General features: G+C 34.9%; 1 protein-coding gene across 4 annotated transcripts in view; it reads left to right on the forward strand.

Moving 5' to 3' along the window:
- The window catches only part of LOC126811704 (uncharacterized), a 53,033-nt gene extending 40,903 nt beyond the window's left edge, over positions 1-12,130 (forward strand). For 2 of the 4 annotated variants that reach the window (XM_050537559.2, XM_050537566.2), the window contains one exon: positions 7,257-12,130. In XM_050537559.2, the coding sequence (XP_050393516.2) occupies positions 7,321-8,421 (1,101 nt within the window). In that variant the 5' untranslated portion in view covers positions 7,257-7,320 and the 3' untranslated portion in view covers positions 8,422-12,130. Of the gene's footprint in view, positions 1-194; positions 334-829; positions 956-7,256 lie in introns of those variants that run through there. The other 2 variants (XM_050537573.2, XM_050537582.2) reach the window with 2 other exon arrangements.
- Positions 12,131-27,530: the final 15,400 nt, after the last annotated feature.

Here is a 27,530-nt window from a genome sequence, read left to right on the forward strand (position 1 = left end):
AACGTTTGAAAAATATTATAATATAACAAATCGTTGACAGTGAATGTTATGATACTGAACTTTTGAAGTTATAACTTTAAATAGTATTTCAAGTAGAAATATTATTGTTACTATTATATTGTGATTTTTTTGTATTTTAAAGAAAAGAGAACTCTTTCTTTTTAAACATTGTTTCTTGTTTACTTTACTGATAGTGAATGAACATGAGTGCAGACAGGCTTTAAGTCTCACAGAATCACGAATCACGTGATTGGCTGATAGAATATAAAAAATTAGACGAGACTTACCTGTAAAGATTGGCTGATAGAATTCTGATCAGACTTCAACTTACCGGTAAGTCTCGTCTAATCTTTTGTATTATCTAGAAAGTACAGAACACTAAATTATACGTTTTGGGGGTAAAAACTCAAAATTGAAAAATATGCAGATTCCAGGGTTCACCAGCAACGTGACGAATTATGCCTTTATGGCTAATCTCAATTGTTTCTATATTTACATGCGGAGTTATACATGTTCATGTTCTATCCCTTATGGATTGACGGTTTAAAAAGATGTATAAATTCTGAGACCATTACTGATAAAACTATTGCAGTTGTTTCATAGAAACAATAAAATTGAGACAACTTGTTATTACGGCTGGGACAACATCATTGCTATTGGATATAATTATGCACTAAATATTTTAATAGCGTATGGGGAAAATATGTGACCAACACTATATTCAATAATTTTATGACAAAATATGACACACCCAGGTCTATTAAAACGTCAATAATTTACATTGAATCGATTAGTAATGGATAGACTATTATTGACTTTGTGACAACGTTGCCGACATTGAGACTTGTACTTGTAACTCACCCCGGATAATGCAGTGTCGACTTTATATCACAGATAAAACTTTGGCTTTACATCACAGATAAAACGATGCGACTTTGTATCATGCACAAATACGGTAAAATACTCTAAAATAAATTCTACTTGATAATAGTGTTGAATTGCTATAAATTTGTGTGAGATATGGTTAGAAATGATTCCTTTTGGCGAAAAATAAAGAATCGCGGTGAAATATTATAGCCTGGGAATAGAGGTGGGGAGAGAGCTGGTATTGTCATATTGCAGCTATATAGGGACGGATAGTAACTGTCAGCGGGCATCGTCCGATCGGAGACAGTTCATAAAGGAACTAAGTAATTATGTTACAAATAGTGAAGAGTGGAACACTGAAATCTGAATCTTATCTTACTAATTCTGGTTCGGCGGCCATTTTAAAATGGACAGAAATTTCGCATAGTAGTTGGATTTTATCAAATCATATAATTATACGGTAAAGTTTCACCTTTATTTCAATGGGAATTGGTTTATTATATGTTCACCTATGTGCATTACAGTTTGAGGTCAGTGTAATTGGAAATTAAGGGAGTTATAGGCCAGTAACGTTTTTGTAGTCAAATGACTACAAAACTTGCTCAAAGGAAGGCCTTAGAATGATCCACTACTGTTGCTGGAGCAAAACGGAAGACATCAGTCGTGGAACCATTTCTAACTGTTATAATGTGCAGTATGCTATGCCTTTACTGCAGCCAAGTAAACGTCTAGAGGCCTACAATTTTTGGCTTTAAAGCTACTATGGTTTTTACATGGTCCTATCATGTAGGCTATGGGTAGGCCTATGGTGTGTGAATCTTAGGCAACTTTTTGCTTCATTAGTAATAGTAATAGTATACCCCCCACCCCATCCCACATCCCGCCATTTCCAAACATTTGTAGGCTACTTACTACTTAGTGGCAGTCGAGTCTATCAAAACGATTATGTTGATATTAGTCAAACTTTGTTATTTAAAAAGTATTAAAAGATTAGATGAGCCGGAAGGCTTCAGGCAACTAATCTGGCTGGCTTCAAAACAAACTTACATATAACTAGGCTGACCACCTTTCCTTGATCATATTGCGGGACATTATCTTTTTAAAAAAAACTGAGGCAGAATGCATAACAATGTTGATATATAGTTACTTCATTTTTCGACAGCAACAATAGAAAATCAAACTATGAAATATTCACACAAGCTTGGTTTGTATTCGTATGTCATATGATATTTAGGATAATAATAGGCTACATAGCAACAATAGGCCCTATAAATTAAAGTCATATAATATTCATATATCAGCGTGTTTTGTATTCGTATGCCAGCATCATCTTTCATTTAAAAAAAACGAACACAATTTCTTTTGTAGGTGTAAAATTACCTTTCTTTCATTTCAAACAAAATATATAATAAATTATTAATTTGTGCGACAGAACCATTTGAAAGGGTGTGTGTAAATGTATATCATGACATTGAATAAATTTTTTTAGTTACAATCAAATGACTGCCGAATTATCATCCATTCACATTGATCGTTTATTGCTAAATTTAAATCATGCTGAAAGTGATGAAACGTTTTGAGATTTTATCGCTAATGTTTAATCATGCTGAATGTTGTGAAATTTATTGAGATTTTATAATAACTGAGTATAAAGGATGTTATGCTGGTTTAAGATACAATATTTAAGAGCTGGGGGGTGGATGGCCGAATGGTTAGCACCTGCGAGTATCATAAGGTCTGTCATTGAGTCAACTGGCATGGTTCCGGTTGTACGTGACAAGGAGTAGGGTCGCCTTCCAACCTCGTCGGTTTCTCCTCCAGTTTCCTCCCACTGCTAAAGACCCCTGCGCGCAAGCGAATGATTGAAATCAATTAAACCATGTGTTAGTCCCAAAATGATCTAGTTTGTGTCGAGTGGACGTTAAACCCCATCTCTCTCATTCATTTAAGAGCTAAATTTACCGATTGCAGATCTTTCTTTTGACCTCAAATGTTTTATAAATAATTTATTTGCATATCAGGCCCATAATCAACTCTCTAGAACTTCAGATGGTTTTGATTTTCAACAGAGTTATGATTTAATTTAAAAATGACAACCGAGAATACACCGTTCTGTAAACGACGATAACTACTCTCAGAATGAAGTAATTTGACTGACATTTTCAATATATTCACTTTTCATTATCTATTTTTTAAAGATACATTATGTAAGATTTAGATTTAAGAGCTGACCATTCTTGCTATAATAACTCAAAAATAGATAATGTAAAACAAAAATATTGAAAATTTCATTCAGATTACTTTATTCTGAGTCAAGTTATCCCTGTTTGTTGTTTTGACAAGATGTGTGCATTCAATCTGTTTCACAGAGATCTTTTAATATCTCTGTTACAGATGACTGTTTCGATACGTGACGTCACATCACGCGGCGTCAATCATTGGCTCAATAGCGCGTGCATTGTTTACATAAGACGTTACTGATTCGGGCTAAATGGTGAATTTTACTTATTTTAATAACCATTTACACTAAATAGGAAATGATTTTTACCTACAAACAATTCAAACGTCTTTATTTATTTTTCTAATAAATGAAAAAAATGTTTTAGAATTTAATTTGACGGAAGAAAAAAGTTATTATTTGGGGCTCATTAAGTCGCATCGATGTCATCCTTATCAGTGATTGTAGCGGCCTAGCGAAAATTCACTGCTGATCAGTGTGGTGTGCATTGTGGTAACCAGGGCACTGGTATATTCGAGACTTAGCATCGCTTTCCTTTTTAAATTAGACTTTTAAATGGCGAACCATTCTAATCTAGTTAAAATCTCGACTATCTGATGCCATCGAGAGTTGATTATGGTCTTGTTTTGTTAATCAATGTCTAATTAATAGTTTATATAACATTTCAGCCCCAGAAAGACCTGCGATAGGCAGATTTAGCTCTTGCATAATGTTTGTTTAAACTATTATTGCAAGAACTGTCAGCTCTTTATCTAAATCTTACGTAATGCATCTTTAACTTTCCCTGGTTGATCACCATGTCATGCTATATTAATAATACAAGATACCTTTACACAATCATCTGTTATACGTCAATAGATATATTTGAATTTTAATAATTCAGAGACGGCAAAGCGAAAGCGATTGTAATTGATACTTCATCAAACCAAGCATACATATCAAAATAAAAGAACAAGCGATTCGATACATCCGTCGTCTTCCAAGTTTTTTTTTATATATATATAAAATAGAAATGCATAGCCTTCGGTCACAGCAAATGCCCCAATAGTCAGCTGATGTTCTGGGTTTATGTGATTCACCATGTAACAAATACTAGTATTTATTTAATTTTATTGTTCTTTGGGTAAGGTCTGTCATTGAGTCAAATGGCGTGGTTTCGATTCACCGCTTGTACGTGACAAGGAATAGGGTCGCCATCTAACCTCGTCCACTGGTTTCCCCCCAAAGCTAAAGAACAATATGTGCAAGCGAATTATAGTCTGTGTCGAATGGGCGTAAAATCCCATTTATCTTTTTTTTCTCTCTTTTCTCTCTCCCTCGATTGTTTTGACAATAATTGGCTTTGGAAGTTGATGACATAGAAAAGGTCTAGCACAGGACAAAGCACGTTTTCCAAGTTGTAAGTTAACATTTGGAGATTTTAGAAGATGCATTGTTTGAGAACTGAGATTTCTACTGGTAGTGCAGGTCTTTACAATATTTTTTAAAATATAATATGTGAATTAATTATATTCATTTAATTTTATTTTCTTTGAGTATGGTGACGGTCGTGGTGTTGTCGATTGCACTGCTGATAGTGGTTGTAGTTGTATTGCAAGAGAGGGGGTGGGGTGTAAATGTTATATATTATTTATATTCGTAGATTTTTGTCTTGGTGGTGGCAATATTTTCCATTTCTTAGGTTTAATACATTAAAATATATATTTCTTTGAGTTAAACGTAATTGAAATGGTGTTTAACGTCCGACTGGGCTAATGAAGACAGGCGTACGTCATATTGTGTCCTATGAGGGGATTTGTGCCGGGGACCGGTGCTAAATGCTACTCTTATATCGAATTCCAACTGCGAAGGATTCTTCTACGCCTCATCCGATGAGTATACGTTGCCCAAGGCCCTCTGTCCTGCACCAGTGACAAGGGAGAACCACACCGGTGGATTTCGGTGGATTTTCAGTATGGTGTACAGGGAAAGGTCATCATCTACAAGTTGGTACCAAAAGACCTTCTAAAGGAATTTGTGGCGGGTCTTTCAGTATTTTGACTAGACTAATACTCAAATAGACTATCGCGAGACTAGATTCGCGCATATTACTGTATAGAAATCTTCCATGTGAGCAATTGCGGGACATTTTGGCTTATATATATTTGTGACTGTCTTTTGTCTCTCTGTCTGTCTGTCTGTCTGTCTGTTCGGGGTTGGCGGCTACACTAGGTCTGCCCCGAGTCTGAAATTTGGGATATAAGGGTAGCTCGGACCGGGGAGTAACATAGGCCAGGTGGCGTTGGTCTACCTCTTCCGGTTTCGGAGTTATGACCTCCGAGCGAAGCCGGTCTGTTCGGGGTTGGCGGCTACAGTAGGTCTGCCCCGAGTCTGAAATTTGGGGTATTGGGGTAGCTCGGACCGGGGAGTGACATAGGCCAGGTGGCGTTAGTCTACCACTTCCGGTTTCGGAGTTATGACCCCCGAGCGAAGTCTGTCTGTTTGGGGTTGGCGGCTACATCTGCCCCGAGTCTGAAATTTGGGGTATAGGGGTAGCTCGGACCGGGGAGTAACATAGGCCAGGTGGCGTTAGTCTACCACTTCCGGTTTCGGAGTCATGACCCCCGAGCGAAGCCGGTCTGTTCGGGGTTGGCGGCTACACTAGGTCTGCCCCGAGTCTGAAATTTGGGATATAGGGGTAGCTCGGACCGGGGAGTAACATAGGCCAGGTGGCGTTAGTCTACCACTTCCGGTTTTGGAGTTATGACCCCCGAGCGAAGTCTGTCTGTTTGGGGTTGGCGGTTACACTAGGTCTGCCCCGAGTCTGAAATTTGGAGTATAGGGGTAGCTCGGACCGGGGAGTAACATAGGCTAGGTGGCGTTAGTTTACCACTTCCGATTTCGGAGTTATGACCCCCGAGCGAAGCCGGTCTGTTCGGGGTTGACGGCTACACTAGGTCTGCCTCGAGTCTCAAATTTGGGGTATTGGGGAAGCTTGGACCGGGGAGTAACATAGGCCAGGTGGCGTTAGTCTACCACTTCCGGTTTCGGAGTTATGACCCCCGAGCGAAGCCGGGTATCCTGTTAGTAAAATAATAAGAGAAAAAAAATTCGGACTCGAACCTGCGCTGCTATCAATCTTTGGATTCAGTTGCATAACAGTCGTTATGGTTGAGATAAATTAAAGGAAAACACCACTGATGAAGAACAAATGATTACGCGCCATTAAAAGGAGAACACACCAGATTTAAAGTGCGTTCACAATACCCTCAACGTAAATAATATAGTACTGTTATTAAGTCTAAGCATACATTCCCCAAAAGACGATCCCGGAACCCAATAAAAATAAAATAGAGAAAGAAAATAAACGATGAATTTAGTTGTTTTTATAAGAAAAAAACAATCGAGAATCAAATATGTCATGTCACTTTTAGTTATCCCATGTGAACAAACGCAATTGAAGTTAGTCTCGTACAACCATTCCAAATTCTCGGTATATTCTTGGCCAACGAATGTCCGCGAAACTAATGTTCGGGATAACGGGGATTACATTGAAGTCCGTTGTTTTGTTGCAGATAAAATAATTCTATTTGAGCGCATAAACAAAAAAACAATCTCATCGATAGCAGATGTCGATAATACTAATATCTGGTATATTTTATTGAAGAGTTGAATAGTTCATAAACAAAAGCCACAGACATCTTGGCCAATGGAAATAATATCGATCTTGATGGTACCTTTGTTCAGGTTCGAATATGTGATATACATGTAGCTATAAATATATCTACTGTATAGACTTGATTAATGAATATTAAACATAACAAAGTTTCATCCATTATTTGTTGCTCGGTATTAATTAAATATGACACAGAAGACATATACTTATCGTTGTTGTGGAGTATTTCACAAGATGAAATTAATTCGTTGACAACAAACATTTGTTTGTCGGCTTGGTTCTGTATAGTTTCGGCGTTAGTTAAAGTGTAGACGTGTTGCTACATGTTAACTGGTTTCGTTTATTTTAATTTCGAGCAGAGGTTTGTAATCATCAATGATTGTGAAAGGTAGGCCTTCTAGAATCACCAAAATGTGTGTCATCATTATAATTAATTGCTGTTGTTTTTGACGTATTACATGGATGTACAAATAAATTATATATCTTTATTTTCAGAAGGTGGAGAACTGGTACAAACTCTTTAGGCATCACTAAATCAAGAACTATAGTTTACGGTGCAATGACACAACTTCGAAGAAAATATGTGTGGTTGGGAGTAGTAATACCAGCAATACTTTTCATAATAATGCTCAGATCACATCTATCCATGACCTCAAAATTTAGTGAATTATTCGGGAAGCAATCCGATTGTATAAACGACGCTACTTTACAGAAAATTATTAACATGTTTGCAAATGCCTCAAAACAATCCATAAGTTCTGTTGACCGTAATGTTTTAAAAGAATTAAGCAAAGAAGTTAACGATAAGGAAGTTCAACAATCAATGTCTGACGTGGATTTGTCACGTGATATAGTAGTTCAAAGGTTGAACGGTAAATGGGTTACCGAAAGCGATGTGTGTACCACCAATGAAAAATTAAGAGTTGCAAAGTTAAAAATGAAAGGAAAGGAAACTCCAATTTATATTTATAATGTAGGAGAGGACATCTATATCTCAGATAATGTAGCGAGATCTGGGCAGTGGGAGGGGGATTTAGTTGGCTGGGTTTTGAATCAACTTGAAAAAGACCAAGAAGCTGTTTTTGTGGATATTGGTGCCAATATCGGCGTGTTTTCCTTGACCGCCGCCATGTTTGGTCGCCATGTTGTTTCTGTGGATCCAGTAAGAAAGAATGTTCAAAGACTGTGTCGATCAATTATGGACGGTGAAGGGTTCAAGGGACGAGTAAACGTGGTTCACAACGCTTTATCCGATTCACGCGGTACGGTACAGTTGGGAACGTACAAAGGAAACGTGGGTGGCACTTTCGTAAAGGCGTTGACAGACCAAAAGCAACCAAAAGATGAAACTTTAGAGACGGCATATACCGTGCTTTTAGATGATTTATTGGAAATATTTAAATTTAAAAAAGCCGTTATGAAAATAGACGTGGAGTCGTTTGAAAATAAAGTTTTAGCTGGTGGAAAATTTTTTTTTGAAAAGGTGAATGTTTTAGCCATGACCATGGAGTGGACGACACATAAAACACGCACCACAGGAAAAGACATCATAGATTTTTTAGTTCCCCAAGGCTTTAAACCCCAAACTTCAGGTGGGCAGATTTTGGAAACTAACAATTATGCCAAGTGGCCGGTTAACGTGTTTTGGGTGAAATCATAGTCAATAAAATTTGGAAATATTGAGAACTACTTTTAATTTGTGGTTTTATTTTTTATCGGTATGTATAACAATCATTTGTTAATTCATCTTTACTTTTTAAACGCCCGGGTAAGCCTTACAGGTGTTTGTAGATTGCCTTGGAACTATGCATATTAGTTATGGACATTATCAAATCCGTACCTATTTTTATACAGTTTCATTAATTTATTTGCAATTTTAGACTATTGAATATATTAACAGATTGAAATTGGGAGGTTGATGAATTTGTACAATCAGGAATGTTTTTGATGAATCGGGTTAAAAGTTTTACCCGCATACATATTAAAGATAATATGTAAGATCTCTGTTGGGACTGATTCATTAACTTGATGTAATTTTTTGAGTTTTGAACTAAATTACTGCGGTTTGTAAAATTAAAGGTAAGGGTTTAAAAGCTGTTCATTGAACATTTTGAAGATGTAAGAAATTTTTATTTTAATTTCTTTAGGTGGCTGTGTCTGCATATTAAATATGTGCACCACCTATCTGGAGACTCTTTCCCGCATTTCCCCATTAATAATAAAGCATATACTAAAGGCTTTGAGAATGCTGGAGACTCTTTCACTCGTTTTCCCACTAGCACAATAAAGCAGTTATTAAATTAAAGGCTTTGAGAATGCTTTATAATTTTTAGAGGCTTTTATAGATTGCACCGTGTACTGCTGACCTGAATCGGAATCTGAAACCATGAAAACCAAATGAATATATTTTTAAAAAGTGCATAATGCTTTAGATTTATATATTAAGTTGGGTGAAATTCAATTTCTAATGAAACTGAAAATTTAAACAATCTGAAAACTAGCCGTGCTTATAAAAATTCATTTTTATAGGCACACATAGACATGTTGTCGTATATTTTCGTCGCCTCGTCCATTTATCGGTCCGTTGGTCTGTCGTCCACAATCTACAGATCATATTTATCATCTTACCTTTTTAAATTTCGACGATTTCTAAAAATAAACTCCTTATCATTGCCCTTGATCACTTTTCTAGAATCTTATTTGAACTTTATATGCACTGTTCAAATTAGTGAAATGGAGAACCGTATTAATTATTTATTGACCTTCTTCACTTCTTAAAATCTTGTGAACACCCTAGCAATAAAATTGATGATGGGATCTGATTTCAATTAATATGCATTGTCAAAATTGTCCGATCGGCTTCAATTTATTTCAATTGTTTAAATTGGCGAAACGCATAACCTTATTAAATTATTATTTATTACTTAAAGAGTTATGCCACTTTTTCTCCTTGTGATAACTAGCGACAAAAGTTATGATCCTATGACAATCTTTATGGACTGCTCAGACATCTTAGCAGCTGGGTACTCTCCCATTTCGACTACATTCCATCTCGACTACAGCTTATAACAACAGGGGGGTCACGTGGCTTAGAGGGTAAGACGCTAGCTCGCTAGCCTGGAGGTCGGGTGTTCGATCCCTGCATTGGCCGAGAAAGTTCATCCAGATTTTCCGGCGTGGTTCTCCCTTAAGGAAAGCTGTCTAGTCGTTCGGATGGGACGAAAAACCGAGGTCCCGTGTACACATTGGCGTGCACGTAAAAGATCCCTTGGCAGTTGGAATTCGATATAAGAGTAGGTCGTAGTGCCGCTGTCCGGGCAAAATTTCCCTCATAGCACACTGTATGGCGTATGCCCGTCTTCATTAGCCCAGGTTAGGAGCAGAACAGTAGGACGTTAAACTCCATTTCATTTCATTTCATTTATAACAACAGATTATAATTTATATGGTTTGGAGGTTTTATTATCCCTACTTATAAACCCTCTCCATAACTAAAATAGATTATTCTATAAAAACTTCCCACTTCGACTATAGCTTATAACAACAATATACGGTCTAGATTCTTCCATAAAAAATATCGAACCCCAAAGAAAGTAATTTATATAGAAACCTTATAAAATAAGTAAAAAGTAATTTATACAGATAGAAAACAAAATATATAAAGAAAAAGTAATTTACATATAGATAAAAACCCAAAATAAAAAAGTAATTTATATAGATAGAAAACAAAATAAATAAAAAGTAATTTATACACATAGAAAACAAAAAAATAAATAAAAAGGAATTTACATATAGATAAAAACACCAAAAAATACTAAAGTAATTCATATAGATAGAAGACAAAATAAAAACAAAAAAAAGCAATCTATATATAGAAACACAAACAAACCCCACAGATTTAAAGGTAAAAGTAATTTACATAGAAATCATATAGAATATCAATAGTTACAAATATAATATTAACATAGCACTAGTAGTCCAAATATTATATTAACATGGCACTAGTAGTCGACAATATTAACATAGTACTAGTAGTCCAAATATAATATTAACATAGCACTAGCAGTCCAAATAGGATATCAACATAGTACTAGTAGTCCAAATATAATATTAACATAGTACTAGTAGTCCAAATATAATATTAACATGGCACTAGTAGTCCAAATATAATATTGTCCTTTAGCATCCAATACCTGCTTTGTTTTGGTGGTGTCGCTCCTAAGTTCAATTGAGCCTATTTAGATCGTTCAACATTTCGAATTATGTCAATAAATCTATAGAGGTTATAATAACTGTGTGGTATTGTTTTATTCAGTCTCGAATGGAAACCTTCTAGATTAGTCCTGAGCCAAACAGATTCAAAATGGTTTCATAAACAGACAGGAAATTTACTCCGAGTTGATCTTTTGACGATAAATTTGAAGAAAAAAAAATATAATATATATTGAATAAGCGATTTTAACAATAATCAATAGATTAATTACATCTCTTAATCAGGGGAACAGTTTAATGCTGATTAGTTGGGGGTCGGGATTTTTGTGGTAATAAAATTTCTATTCGAAATGGGGGTGAACCAGCTACTGTGGGCGTGTTTTGTTGCTAAAGATCTGAAAGCCTGAGGTTCCGAACCTTTGACAAAAGCACATTATTACTAAATTAAACTATGAGATGAATACATAAATACTCTTTCAATGTCACTGATTCAATGTCACGTTCATCAGTGGAGAATAGTTCAGTATAAGTGCTGAAATGTATCATTTTAAGTTTAAGTTTATTACATTTAATATAGCGCTCATTACTGCAATACATGCATTCAATGGCACTTTACAATTGAAATAAATAATTTATTATGTACATGAATATAAATATAGTATATTACTAAATAATTAATTAGTGAAGGTCCTTTGGAAAAGGTACGTTTTTAGTGATTTCTTAAAAATATCCGCAAATGTTTTCCTTTTTGTAGCTGGGACGTATAGTGATTGACTGTTTGAAAAAATCGTGTCGAATATCGGCTGGGATTGGGTTTAAGTAAATCTATCAAGTACTTGGGGGCAAGGTTATTTAAACACTTATATACTAGAAGCAATAGTTTATATTCTGCACGGGCATGTATAGGCAAAATTTGAAGTTCTTTCATGGCATCTGTTGAACTTGAATATTTTGACTGTCCGGGGATCATTTTTGCTGTGAGGTTTTGTATTCTTTGACGCGGTAACAAAGTATATTTTATCAGATGGACGTAGAGGATATTGCAGTAGTCCAGATGTGAAAAAATCAGAGCATTAGCAAGTTTTAAACGAGAATTTCTATCAAGGTTGCGGTTTATTTTCTTGATATTGAATAGTGTTATTTTAGCGGTTCGGGATTTTATTAGGGTTTCACACTGCGTAGCTTGTGTGAAACACTATTGTTTTTGTTAAAATTATTATTAGGGTTTCACACTGCGTAGCTTGTGTGAAACACTATTGTTTTTGTTAAAATTATTATTAGGGTTTCACACTGCGTAGCTTGTGTGAAACACTATTGTTTTTGTTAAAATTATTATTCTTATTATTATTATTCTTCTTTTGTTTTGAGTAGATCTCAGCAACTGATTGTCGGATCGTTACGATTTCTTCGGTTTTATCGGAAAAGTGGGTGTGACTTAGAGGATAAAGCTATTTTGAACGTTCTGCGACAATGCGAAATGTCCGAAATCACCGAAGCTATCGTTTTTAGAAATATTGCAGTAATTTTAACAATAATCATTGGATTTTAACTTTCGATGCATTTTGGCATAGCCGGAGACGGGGCACATAGCTACGCTACTTTTGATTTTTGATTTTCGGCAAATCTTCGCAGATATTAGGCGCTAAATTTAGAAAATTTAAATTTTTACAAAAAACTTTTTTATTTATGAATATTTTTTAATCGTGTTTTACACAAATATAACGAGTCCTCTGACTTGGGCAAAAATGTGAAAATTTTTTGTCTCGGTAATTTTCCTTGGCCCCCATTGGCTAATTCAGTTTTTCAGTCCTAGATTAATTATTTATTGTTCGATTTGTATAAAACAAAGTTCATATGCCCCGTTGTCTCAATTGTCATTTTTTTTGTTACCAATAGTGTTATCTGTCGGCACCGGAAGTGGCGTAAATTGACAAAAAACTACAATTTTGACAGTTAGGTACCATTTTTCGAAAGCAAATATTATTTTGTTCAAATCTGGTATAACTGAAATTGTGCGCCCTTTAAAGGCGCACAAAATGTTGGGACCATTTTTTTTAATTTCGATTCCGTTTTCGGGCTATTTCGATTAAAAGGTGAAAAAAGGTGTAAAATTAAGCTATTTACAACCCATTCAGCGTTTTCATATTTTAAAATATTACTTCGTAACTTTCATAAACTCGTAGCAATAATCTATACGGAGAGAATGTATGTGAAAATTAATTTGTAATATGCGCAGTTGCCGAGAAATGGGCAATTTTGCATGAGTCACTTTTTACGCTAGTTTGCCTGTAAAAGAGTCAATTATTATTCGATTTTCATAAAAGTGACACCATTTGATGTGTAATGTCAATTTTAACTAGGTCAAACCAATTTAACATTTTCAATATCACCGGAAATGACGTAATTTGGGCAAAAATTGTATTTATAGCCTTCGAAACCAGTAATTTATTCAAATGAGTCATATTTGTTATTTGTTTAAAATTTTGATATTTGATTCAAATCAACTAATACAATGAACCCTTACGATCATATAGATATCACAAAATGGTTTCTAACTTGTTCAGTTGCGGAGAAATAGGCAATTTTCAACAGGTCACTTTTTAAGGTTTTTTTGTCAAAAAAAGTGTCAATTATTATTCGATTTTCATGAAATTTTCACTGTGTGATACATAATGCCATTTACGATATCATACAAGTAATTTAAGATTTTCATTATCACCGGAAGTAACGTCATTTTGGCAAAAACTGTATTTTTAGCCTTCAAAACAGATATTTTATTCAAATGAATCAGATTTGTAATGTTTTTAAAATTATGATATTTGATTCCAATCAACAAATAGAATGAACTCATTCGATCATACAGATACCTCAAAATGGTTTCTAACTTGTACGGTTGCAGAGAAATAGGCGATTTTCTACAAGTCATTTTTCAAGGTTTTTTGTCTATAAAGGTGGCAATTATTATAGGATTTACATAAAATTTTCAACATGTGATGATGCTATTTCTGATTTCATAAACCAATTTAACATTTTCATTATCACCGGAAGTAATGTAATTTTGACAGGATCACTGACATGTAGCAAATGAATTGATTGCTGGATTTGGTTGTTTCTGCGTCCATTTTATTTCATGTGTGCAATGCTTATGTGGAAACCTGTTTAACGGTTTCATTGGTACCGGAAGTGACATAAGTTCAAGGGTAACGTGGCACCGGTGAAACCCGTCATTACTGCTTCGCAGTTCTAGTTCTTATTATTATTATTCTTCTTTTGTTTTGAGTAGATCTCAGCAACTGATTGTCGGATCGTTACGATTTCTTCGGTTTTATCGGAAAAGTGGGTGTGACTTAGAGGATAAAGCTATTTTGAACGTTCTGCGACAATGCGAAATGTCCGAAATCACCGAAGCTATCGTTTTTAGAAATATTGCAGTAATTTTAACAATAATCATTGGATTTTAACTTTCGATGCATTTTGGCATAGCCGGAGACGGGGCACATAGCTACGCTACTTTTGATTTTTGATTTTCGGCAAATCTTCGCAGATATTAGGCGCTAAATTTAGAAAATTTAAATTTTTACAAAAAACTTTTTTATTTATGAATATTTTTTAATCGTGTTTTACACAAATATAACGAGTCCTCTGACTTGGGCAAAAATGTGAAAAATTTTTGTCTCGGTAATTTTCCTTGGCCCCCATTGGCTAATTCAGTTTTTCAGTCCTAGATTAATTATTTATTGTTCGATTTGTATAAAACAAAGTTCATATGCCCCGTTGTCTCAATTGTCATTTTTTTTGTTACCAATAGTGTTATCTGTCGGCACCGGAAGTGGCGTAAATTGACAAAAAACTACAATTTTGACAGTTAGGTACCATTTTTCGAAAGCAAATATTATTTTTTTCAAATCTGGTATAACTGAAATTGTGCGCCCTTTAAAGGCGCACAAAATGTTGGGACCATTTTTTTTAATTTCGATTCCGTTTTCGGGCTATTTCGATTAAAAGGTGAAAAAAGGTGTAAAATTAAGCTATTTACAACCCATCCAGCGTTTTCATATTTTAAAATATTACTTCGTAACTTTCATAAACTCGTAGCAATAATCTATACGGAGAGAATGTATGTGAAAATTAATTTGTAATATGCGCAGTTGCCGAGAAATGGGCAATTTTGCATGAGTCACTTTTTACGCTAGTTTGCCTGTAAAAGAGTCAATTATTATTCGATTTTCATAAAAGTGACACCATTTGATGTGTAATGTCAATTTTAACTAGGTCAAACCAATTTAACATTTTCAATATCACCGGAAATGACGTAATTTGGGCAAAAATTGTATTTATAGCCTTCGAAACCAGTAATTTATTCAAATGAGTCATATTTGTTATTTGTTTAAAATTTTGATATTTGATTCAAATCAACTAATACAATGAACCCTTACGATCATATAGATATCACAAAATGGTTTCTAACTTGTTCAGTTGCGGAGAAATAGGCAATTTTCAACAGGTCACTTTTTAAGGTTTTTTTGTCAATAAAAGTGTCAATTATTATTCGATTTTCATGAAATTTTCACTGTGTGATACATAATGCCATTTACGATATCATACAAGTAATTTAAGATTTTCATTATCACCGGAAGTAACGTCATTTTGGCAAAAACTGTATTTTTAGCCTTCAAAACAGATATTTTATTCAAATGAATCAGATTTGTAATGTTTTTAAAATTATGATATTTGATTCCAATCAACAAATAGAATGAACTCATTCGATCATACAGATACCTCAAAATGGTTTCTAACTTGTACGGTTGCAGAGAAATAGGCGATTTTCTACAAGTCATTTTTCAAGGTTTTTGGTCTATAAAGGTGGCAATTATTATAGGATTTACATAAAATTTTCAACATGTGATGATGCTATTTCTGATTTCATAAACCAATTTAACATTTTCATTATCACCGGAAGTAATGTAATTTTGACAGCATCACTGACATGTAGCAAATGAATTGATTGCTGGATTTGGTTGTTTCTGCGTCCATTTTATTTCATGTGTGCAATGCTTATGTGGAAACCTGTTTAACGGTTTCATTGGTACCGGAAGTGACATAAGTTCAAGGGTAACGTGGCACCGGTGAAACCCGTCATTACTGCTTCGCAGTTCTAGTTCTTATTATTATTATTCTTCTTTTGTTTTGAGTAGATCTCAGCAACTGATTGTCGGATCGTTACGATTTCTTCGGTTTTAGCGGAAAAGTGGGTGTGACTTAGAGGATAAAGCTATTTTGAACGTTCTGCGACAATGCGAAATGTCCGAAATCACCGAAGCTATCGTTTTTAGAAATATTGCAGTAATTTTAACAATAATCATTGGATTTTAACTTTCGATGCATTTTGGCATAGCCGGAGACGGGGCACATAGCTACGCTACTTTTGATTTTTGATTTTCGGCAAATCTTCGCAGATATTAGGCGCTAAATTTAGAAAATTTAAATTTTTACAAAAAACTTTTTTATTTATGAATATTTTTTAGTCGTGTTTTACACAAATATAACGAGTCCTCTGACTTGGGCAAAAATGTGAAAATTTTTTGTCTCGGTAATTTTCCTTGGCCCCCATTGGCTAATTCAGTTTTTCAGTCCTAGATTAATTATTTATTGTTCGATTTGTATAAAACAAAGTTCATATGCTCCGTTGTCTCAATTGTCATTTTTTTGGTTACCAATAGTGTTATCTGTCGGCACCGGAAGTGGCGTAAATTGACAAAAAACTACAATTTTGACAGTTAGGTACCATTTTTCGAAAGCAAATATTATTTTTTTCAAATCTGGTATAACTGAAATTGTGCGCCCTTTAAAGGCGCACAAAATGTTGGGACCAGTTTTTTTAATTTCGATTCCGTTTTCGGGCTATTTCGATTAAAAGGTGAAAAAAGGTGTAAAATTAAGCTATTTACAACCCATCCAGCGTTTTCATATTTTAAAATATTACTTCATAACTTTCATAAACTCGTAGCAATAATCTATACGAAGAGAATGTATTTGAAAATTAATTTGTAATATGCGCAGTTGCCGAGAAATGGGCAATTATGCATGAGTCACTTTTTACGCTAGTTTGCCTGTAAAAGAGTCAATTATTATTCGATTTTCATAAAAGTGACACCATTTGATGTGTAATGTCAATTTTAACTAGGTCAAACCAATTTAACATTTTCAATATCACCGGAAATGACGTAATTTGGGCAAAAATTGTATTTATAGCCTTCGAAACCAGTAATTTATTCAAATGAGTCATATTTGTTATTTGTTTAAAATTTTGATATTTGATTCAAATCAACTAATACAATGAACCCTTACGATCATATAGATATCACAAAATGGTTTCTAACTTGTTCAGTTGCGGAGAAATAGGCAATTTTCAACAGGTCACTTTTTAAGGTTTTTTGTCAATAAAAGTGTCAATTATTATTCGATTTTCATGAAATTTTCACTGTGTGATACATAATGCCATTTACGATTTCATACAAGTAATTTAAGATTTTCATTATCACCGGAAGTAACGTCATTTTGGCAAAAACTGTATTTTTAGCCTTCAAAACAGATATTTTATTCGAATGAATCAGATTTGTAATGTTTTTAAAATTATGATATTTGATTCCAATCAACAAATAGAATGAACTCATTCGATCATACAGATACCTCAAAATGGTTTCTAACTTGTACGGTTGCAGAGAAATAGGCGATTTTCTACAAGTCATTTTTCAAGGTTTTTGGTCTATAAAGGTGGCAATTATTATAGGATTTACATAAAATTTTCACCATGTGATGATGCTATTTCTGATTTCATAAACCAATTTAACATTTTCATTATCACCGGAAGTAATGTAATTTTGACAGGATCACTGACATGTAGCAAATGAATTGATTGCTGGATTTGGTTGTTTCTGCGTCCATTTTATTTCATGTGTGCAATGCTTATGTGGAAACCTGTTTAACGGTTTCATTGGTACCGGAAGTGACATAAGTTCAAGGGTAACGTGGCACCGGTGAAACCCGTCATTACTGCTTCGCAGTTCTAGTTAGGGTTTCACACTGCGTAGCTTGTGTGAAACACTATTGTTTTTGTTAAAATTATTATTAGGGTTTCACACTGCGAAGCTTGTGTGAAACACTATTGTTTTTGTTAAAATTATTATTAGGGTTTCACACTGCGAAGCTTGTGTGAAACACTATTGTTTTTGTTAAAATTATTATTAGGGTTTCACACTGCGTAGCTTGTGTGAAACACTATTGTTTTTGTTAAAATTATTATTCTTATTATTATTATTAGGGTTTCACACTGCGTAGCTTGTGTGAAACACTATTGTTTTTGTTAAAATTATTATTCTTATTATTATTATTCTTCTTTTGTTTTGAGTAGATCTCAGCAACTGATTGTCGGATCGTTAGGATTTCTTCGGTTTTATCGGAAAAGTGGGTGTGACTTAGAGGATAAAGCTATTTTGAACGTTCTGCGACAATGCGAAATGTCCGAAATCACCGAAGCTATCGTTTTTAGAAATATTGCAGTAATTTTAACAATAATCATTGGATTTTAACTTTCGATGCATTTTGGCATAGCCGGAGACGGGGCACATAGCTACGCTACTTTTGATTTTTGATTTTCGGCAAATCTTCGCAGATATTAGGCGGTAAATTTAGAAAATTTAAATTTTTACAAAAAACTTTTTTATTTATGAATATTTTTTAATCGTGTTTTACACAAATATAACGAGTCCTCTGACTTGGGCAAAAATGTGAAAATTTTTTGTCTCGGTAATTTTCCTTGGCCCCCATTGGCTAATTCAGTTTTTCAGTCCTAGATTAATTATTTATTGTTCGATTTGTATAAAACAAAGTTCATATGCCCCGTTGTCTCAATTGTCATTTTTTTTGTTACCAATAGTGTTATCTGTCGGCACCGGAAGTGGCGTAAATTGACAAAAAACTACAATTTTGACAGTTAGGTACCATTTTTCGAAAGCAAATATTATTTTTTTCAAATCTGGTATAACTGAAATTGTGCGTCCTTTAAAGGCGCACAAAATGTTGGGACCATTTTTTTTAATTTCGATTCCGTTTTCGGGCTATTTCGATTAAAAGGTGAAAAAAGGTGTAAAATTAAGCTATTTACAACCCATCCAGCGTTTTCATATTTTAAAATATTACTTCGTAACTTTCATAAACTCGTAGCAATAATCTATACGGAGAGAATGTATGTGAAAATTAATTTGTAATATGCGCAGTTGCCGAGAAATGGGCAATTTTGCATGAGTCACTTTTTACGCTAGTTTGCCTGTAAAAGAGTCAATTATTATTCGATTTTCATAAAAGTGACACCATTTGATGTGTAATGTCAATTTTAACTAGGTCAAACCAATTTAACATTTTCAATATCACCGGAAATGACGTAATTTAGGCAAAAATTGTATTTATAGCCTTCGAAACCAGTAATTTATTCAAATGAGTCATATTTGTTATTTGTTTAAAATTTTGATATTTGATTCAAATCAACTAATACAATGAACCCTTACGATCATATAGATATCACAAAATGGTTTCTAACTTGTTCAGTTGCGGAGAAATAGGCAATTTTCAACAGGTCACTTTTTAAGGTTTTTTTGTCAATAAAAGTGTCAATTATTATTCGATTTTCATGAAATTTTCACTGTGTGATACATAATGCCATTTACGATATCATACAAGTAATTTAAGATTTTCATTATCACCGGAAGTAACGTCATTTTGGCAAAAACTGTATTTTTAGCCTTCAAAACAGATATATTATTCAAATGAATCAGATTTGTAATGTTTTTAAAATTATGATATTTGATTCCAATCAACAAATAGAATGAACTCATTCGATCATACAGATACCTCAAAATGGTTTCTAACTTGTACGGTTGCAGAGAAATAGGCGATTTTCTACAAGTCATTTTTCAAGGTTTTTGGTCTATAAAGGTGGCAATTATTATAGGATTTACATAAAATTTTCAACATGTGATGATGCTATTTCTGATTTCATAAACCAATTTAACATTTTCATTATCACCGGAAGTAATGTAATTTTGACAGGATCACTGACATGTAGCAAATGAATTGATTGCTGGATTTGGTTGTTTCTGCGTCCATTCTATTTCATGTGTGCAATGCTTATGTGGAAACCTGTTTAACGGTTTCATTGGTACCGGAAGTGACATAAGTTCAAGGGTAACGTGGCACCGGTGAAACCCGTCATTACTGCTTCGCAGTTCTAGTTCTTCTTTTGTTTTGAGTAGATCTCAGCAACTGATTGTCGGATCGTTACGATTTCTTCGGTTTTATCGGAAAAGTGGGTGTGACTTAGAGGATAAAGCTATTTTGAACGTTCTGCGACAATGCGAAATGTCCGAAATCACCGAAGCTATCGTTTTTAGAAATATTGCAGTAATTTTAACAATAATCATTGGATTTTAACTTTCGATGCATTTTGGCATAGCCGGAGACGGGGCACATAGCTACGCTACTTTTGATTTTTGATTTTCGGCAAATCTTCGCAGATATTAGGCGCTAAATTTAGAAAATTTAAATTTTTACAAAAAACTTTTTTATTTATAAATATTTTTTAATCGTGTTTTACACAAATATAACGAGTCCTCTGACTTGGGCAAAAATGTGAAAATTTTTTGTCTCGGTAATTTTCCTTGGCCCCCATTGGCTAATTCAGTTTTTCAGTCCTAGATTAATTATTTATTGTTCGATTTGTATAAAACAAAGTTCATATGCCCCGTTGTCTCAATTGTCATTTTTTTTGTTACCAATAGTGTTATCTGTCGGCACCGGAAGTGGCGTAAATTGACAAAAAACTACAATTTTGACAGTTAGGTACCATTTTTCGAAAGCAAATATTATTTTTTTCAAATCTGGTATAACTGAAATTGTGCGCCCTTTAAAGGCGCACAAAATGTTGGGACCATTTTTTTTAATTTCGATTCCGTTTTCGGGCTATTTCGATTAAAAGGTGAAAAAAGGTGTAAAATTAAGCTATTTACAACCCATTCAGCGTTTTCATATTTTAAAATATTACTTCGTAACTTTCATAAACTCGTAGCAATAATCTATACGGAGAGAATGTATGTGAAAATTAATTTGTAATATGCGCAGTTGCCGAGAAATGGGCATTTTTGCATGAGTCACTTTTTACGCTAGTTTGCCTGTAAAAGAGTCAATTATTATTCGATTTTCATAAAAGTGACACCATTTGATGTGTAATGTCAATTTTAACTAGGTCAAACCAATTTAACATTTTCAATATCACCGGAAATGACGTAATTTGGGCAAAAATTGTATTTATAGCCTTCGAAACCAGTAATTTATTCAAATGAGTCATATTTGTTATTTGTTTAAAATTTTGATATTTGATTCAAATCAACTAATACAATGAACCCTTACGATCATATAGATATCACAAAATGGTTTCTAACTTGTTCAGTTGCGGAGAAATAGGCAATTTTCAACAGGTCACTTTTTAAGGTTTTTTTGTCAAAAAAAGTGTCAATTATTATTCGATTTTCATGAAATTTTCACTGTGTGATACATAATGCCATTTACGATATCATACAAGTAATTTAAGATTTTCATTATCACCGGAAGTAACGTCATTTTGGCAAAAACTGTATTTTTAGCCTTCAAAACAGATATTTTATTCAAATGAATCAGATTTGTAATGTTTTTAAAATTATGATATTTGATTCCAATCAACAAATAGAATGAACTCATTCGATCATACAGATACCTCAAAATGGTTTCTAACTTGTACGGTTGCAGAGAAATAGGCGATTTTCTACAAGTCATTTTTCAAGGTTTTTGGTCTATAAAGGTGGCAATTATTATAGGATTTACATAAAATTTTCAACATGTGATGATGCTATTTCTGATTTCATAAACCAATTTAACATTTTCATTATCACCGGAAGTAATGTAATTTTGACAGGATCACTGACATGTAGCAAATGAATTGATTGCTGGATTTGGTTGTTTCTGCGTCCATTCTATTTCATGTGTGCAATGCTTATGTGGAAACCTGTTTAACGGTTTCATTGGTACCGGAAGTGACATAAGTTCAAGGGTAACGTGGCACCGGTGAAACCCGTCATTACTGCTTCGCAGTTCTAGTTGCTATATGTTTTTTTTAAACTGAGATTTCTATCCATTGAGACACCGAGAATTTTAACATCGTTTGATCGTGTGACATGTTGTTGTACATTTTTGCAGCAGAGTTCTGTTACTACCAAAAAATATAAATTCTGATTTATCATCATTCATTTTAAGCCGGTTACTAAGCATCCAATGTTTAATGTCATCTATTGTGGAAGACAAACGCGAGATCGTTTCCAATTCGGATGAAATCTCACCAGCTTTAAAACTACCGTAGATGTATATTATATGTTTTTGGACTGGTGGGTTTAACACCGGCCCATACTTTGTATTATAATTTAAAATGTATTTTTCTCTATGAAGAATTGTGTATGTTTGTTTATGCATCGTAGTTATATTTTAAAAAGAAATTAATTATTTTAAAGAGAAACAATTCTGTTTTATTTATGAAGAATTACTAATGCATGTTTTACAGTTCGTCCCGATTTTTGCGCACATCAGAAATATTTCGTCGGTGCAAAATCACATTTATAAGTTACATGCGACCTTTAGCGATCAACATTTAGACTTAAAAGAGATTGAGATCCCGCAAGAGTATCTCAAATTGCTGTTCGCCAATATGAAACAGTTCGTTATTTAGGTAGGCCTAGAAAGACAGCTGGTTAGAATCTATTTCCCAAGACTTTGAACTGTTATGCGTCTTTTGTCGAGTGTATATAACTAAACGAGCAGAGATATTGTCTCAAGGCTGCTGGTTTGATATAATTCCCTGGTAATTCCCCAAACCCAATGCCAAACTTGACGTTTGTTGATATATACTATTCAAAAAAAGTAGGGGATATTTGATTTTGGGGGCATAATACTAAAATATCCAAATGACTACGAAAAAAGTCACTATAGAACCTAACAGAAGAAACATTTCCAGTTACATGTGACGCCCAAACGCACCAATAGCTACCGCATGGAATGCAGGTGATGCTTGGGATCATCATGGGGGTCCAACCCAAGATTTGCACGACTCTGACTTTGAATGTTACAGTCATTGTGGCATTGAATTCCAGGGTGGAAACATCAGTTTAATTGTTTTGGTGACCAGAAAACAAATTTTGATATGCGTCGGCTTACCCAAAATGAAAGGTTACGTGCCCATGGCATGCTACAGATCGGCACAACACAGGCGGTTGTGGCGCGGACGATGAATGTTTCTCAGTCTGTCATAAGCAGGCTATGGTCCAGATACCGTGATACACAATCTGTATAGGACAGACCACGCTCAGATCGACCAAGGGCGACAACTCAAGCCCAGGATCGATTTATCCGTACCTTGGCCTTGAGAAATCGTGTCATCACAGCAAATCAGATCAGCGCTCGTCTTCAAACAGACACTGGTGTGAGAGTGAGTGGCCAGACGATTCGGAATCGACTGCATAGGGGTCACCTTCGCGCCCGACGTCCTCGCGTGATCCCTTGTTTGAGAGATCATCACATTCAGGCAAGACGTCGTTGGTGTAGGGATCGTCAACACTGGGATAATCGACGCTGGAGCAATGTGATGTTTTCAGATGAGTCAAGGTTCACTGTTGATTTTTTGGACAGACGTAGGAGGGTGTGGCGTCGTCGAAACGAGCGCTTCCAAGACGTTAACGTCATCAGACATGATCGATTTGGGGGTGGTTCTGTTATGGTGTGGGGAGGCATCACTGTTGCTGGAAGAACGGCTTTACATGTTGTTGCAGGGCGTGTTACAGGCCAGTACTACCGGGACAACATCTTGGCAGTCCATGTTGTGCCGTTCGCACGACGTCATGGCCGCCGTTTCATCTCCCAGGATGACAACGTAAGATGTCACAGGGCCAGGATCGTTACAGGTTACCTCCAACAACATAACATCACCACATTACCTTGGCCAGCACTGAGTCCCGACCTCTCCCCCATCGAGCATGTCTGGGACATGCTTGGACAGAGGTTACGTCAACGTCAACAACGTCCTGCCAATGTCCAAGAACTTGCTGCTGCGTTGCAACAGGAATGGGACAATCTGGACCAAAATGACCTTAGACGTCTCATTAGGAGTATGCCACATCGGATCAATGCTTGTTCGGCAAACAGAGGAGGATTTACCCGTTACTGACTTGGTTGTGATGCTGTGGTAACTTTGCTGTTTGACCCCGGGTATCATTTTACCCTTATAATGGTCAGTCTGTGCCTTACTTAGTCTAACGATCATTTGGAATAAATCGATGAATGTGAACTTCATTTCATTTTGTCATTTGTTTCTTCGTCAGTTTCATTAGGTGACTTTAATAACACTTAAAAATCAAATATCCCCTACTTTTTTTGAATAGTATAATACACTCTCCACAGAAATCTCCATGGGCGCAGCCATTTTTCACCCGGAACCTTTAACCCATTTAACCCTGAGCCAATTAAAAGATTAGCTACCCTACCCCTAAGCTAATTAAATGATTTACTCCCACTGTGCCAGTTTTATTGTTTAGGGATTAATCAAAACATTAACGATACAACAATGGGGATTAGTTAGGATTAAGGGTTTACCAGAGGATTAACAGTTTAATTTAACATTTTATTCCATTTTAAATCTTTTTTTACACATTATTATACTAAAATACAATATTTTAGCATATTATAATGTACAAGTTATCATTTTATTTAATCAAACATTTTCCTATTTATAATACATCTTCAACAAAATACATCTTACAATCCAACTAAGTGGGAGACAGCATCCCCGTACTCGATGACGGTCTAATGCCCTTCATGGAGGCGCCGCTTTTCTGTTACAAGTCTGTCTTCCAACTGCCGGTACTTCCTTTTTCTGGGTTTGCTAGAGACACCAGCAGCATGCTGTTTCAGAGTTACAGCGACGAATGTCTGTTCTTGCTTGATTAGATGGATAAAACGAAATATGTTGGGGTGGCTGGTTACCAGTTTGTTCATTTTCGAATGCCATCCTTCAACGTTGTTTGTTGTGCGTGGACCAGTTGTCTGAAAACGGTTCCACATATCTCGCTCACCTCTTTCCACCCACTGCTCGGTCACGTAATCGGTAAACTTCCAGAGCATTCAGCCAGTAATCGTCTATGTCACTTTGTCGTACCAGTGGAAGAGCTGCTGCTCTGCGGACAATCAAATTAACCATTGGACAAGTAGTCTTACAGCATCTCCAATGGACCCTACCCCCTTTCCTCGTTCGAATTCTAAATTTATGCCCTCAATACACCAGATTTTGGCCACCCTGAGCATTTGGTATGAAACTAACATCTACTTGAACGTTTGCCATCTTGTGATATCTGTCAGATCAATGTTGTTGACAAATGACAGTGGTTCCATAGTGTCCTCGGAACGGAGTTCACCACTTAAGTAAGTTTTAACAAAAAATTGCTTATCATCATGATAAAATAAGATGAACACAGTTTACATGCCATATGCTGAACGAATAATCTGTTGAACACAGTTCTCTACACCATAAAATTGGCCCACTTGATTAAGCCAATTAAGGCTGTTAATTGAAATCTGATAATCCAGGATAAACCAGGGATTAAAAACTGGCACAGTGGGAGTACCCCAATTAAATCAGCAGGGCCCATCTTCCTAAGCCAATTAGTGGATTATTGTTAATCCTAATACCCTCTACAAAATTGCAAATAACTAAAAAAATATTTTCTATACATAGAAATACTCTGTATTCAATTGTACAAAGTAGAAATTATATTACTATAAATAACATTGAAAAGTCAGTTCCACTAAAATTATGACTTTTCTCTGTCATAATAGTAAAATAACGTGAACAAGTATCCCCTAATAATTTTTTTAAATAGAAATCAAATATAGTCCCACACGTTGGCAGCAGTGTTGAAAGTAAATATAAATATAACTTTTAAAAAGAAATATCACCCCAAATGACGGTCACTTCATTGCTATCGGTATTTTAACATTTCTGCCTTTCTTTGGATATATGACGGGAATGGTCGTCTTCTTTGCTATATTGCGTCGAAAATAAAAATATATAGTTGAAATATTCGACAATGTAATATTCCTCTATGTAGCTTGTATTAAATCCCAAATGTTTTGATTCAATTTAGTTTTCCAAAGTCTAGAATTATTAGCCGTAAGTTTTGTGTTATGTCAGTTTGAAAGCACACCGTATCCAAGATGGCGGCGACACGCTTGATCTCAGCTCGAATATCCGTATTTTTCGCATCATAACGTCAAAAAAAAAAATAACAAATAGCTGATTTCTTCGACATTATCATATTCTACGATATGTCTGGCAGTAAATCATAAAAAAATCTGATTCCATTTCACTCTTCATATCGTAAAATTATTAGCCGTAAGTGACAACGTGAACATATTGGAATAATGCCAAAGTCATTGACACGGTGTTAATTTTTTACCTCTGACCTATTACGTAAACAAATAGTTGATTTCTTCGACATTGTCATATTCTACGATATGTCTGGCAGTAAATCATAAAAAAATCTGATTCCATTTCACTCTTCATATCGTAAAATTATTAGCCGTAAGTGACAACGTGAACATATTGGAATAATGCCAAAGTCATTGACACGCTGTTAATTTTCACCTCTGACCTATTACGTAAATACTGAAAGATCCTTTGTTGAAACGTATGTTTTTTATTCGATAATTGGCGAATATAACATTCCTTTTCATTTGGTGTTTTATTTTTATTACTCAAATCAATCACCGTTAATTTATGAAATAAAAACAATAGAAATCTGTTGATTGATCTGGCGCTTTTGTTCGCAAATGCCGTTGCCAAGTATGATGGGTCCGCGAGTTGATTCGCTACCGTCAAGTGATAGGTGCGAACTGATACGCTATCGTCAAAAATGGGTTAAAATAGTTCCAATATGGCGGAATTCGTCATACAGCCGAGATTAGATGCGTAGAATCTGACGAGGTTTGCCGAATGTATAGGGAAAGTTACGACCATTGACGTCATATATAGATAGCCCGCTCACGCCTTATAATTGGTCAGGGCCGCCATGACACTCAGCTCGTGATTTCCCGTCTGGACAGAAGCCGCGAAAACCAATGTTAACAAACGGAAACTAGTGGTGAACGTGTATCAATTTTAGGAGGAAATTAGACCTTGTCAACAAGCCTGGCTGATTGTTTCAGTTGATTGATACCATGACTTTATTTTTTCTGTAGTTTTATTAGGATTGTAAAGCGTTAAATATTTTTTTCATAGGAAAATATAGGCCCGATACATTGCATGATAGCTCTGTATAGGTATCCTCCGAATGAGCTAAATCAATTATTTAAAATTGAAAACAAGAATTCCAATGCTTTAAAACTTGGGCTCTAACAGACCGTGTCCTACCATTTACAGAAATGTTTAGTTTG

Source organism: Patella vulgata, chromosome 1 (assembly GCF_932274485.2).
Source record: "Patella vulgata chromosome 1, xgPatVulg1.2, whole genome shotgun sequence".
In the NCBI taxonomy this organism is placed as follows: Eukaryota; Metazoa; Mollusca; class Gastropoda; family Patellidae; genus Patella; species Patella vulgata.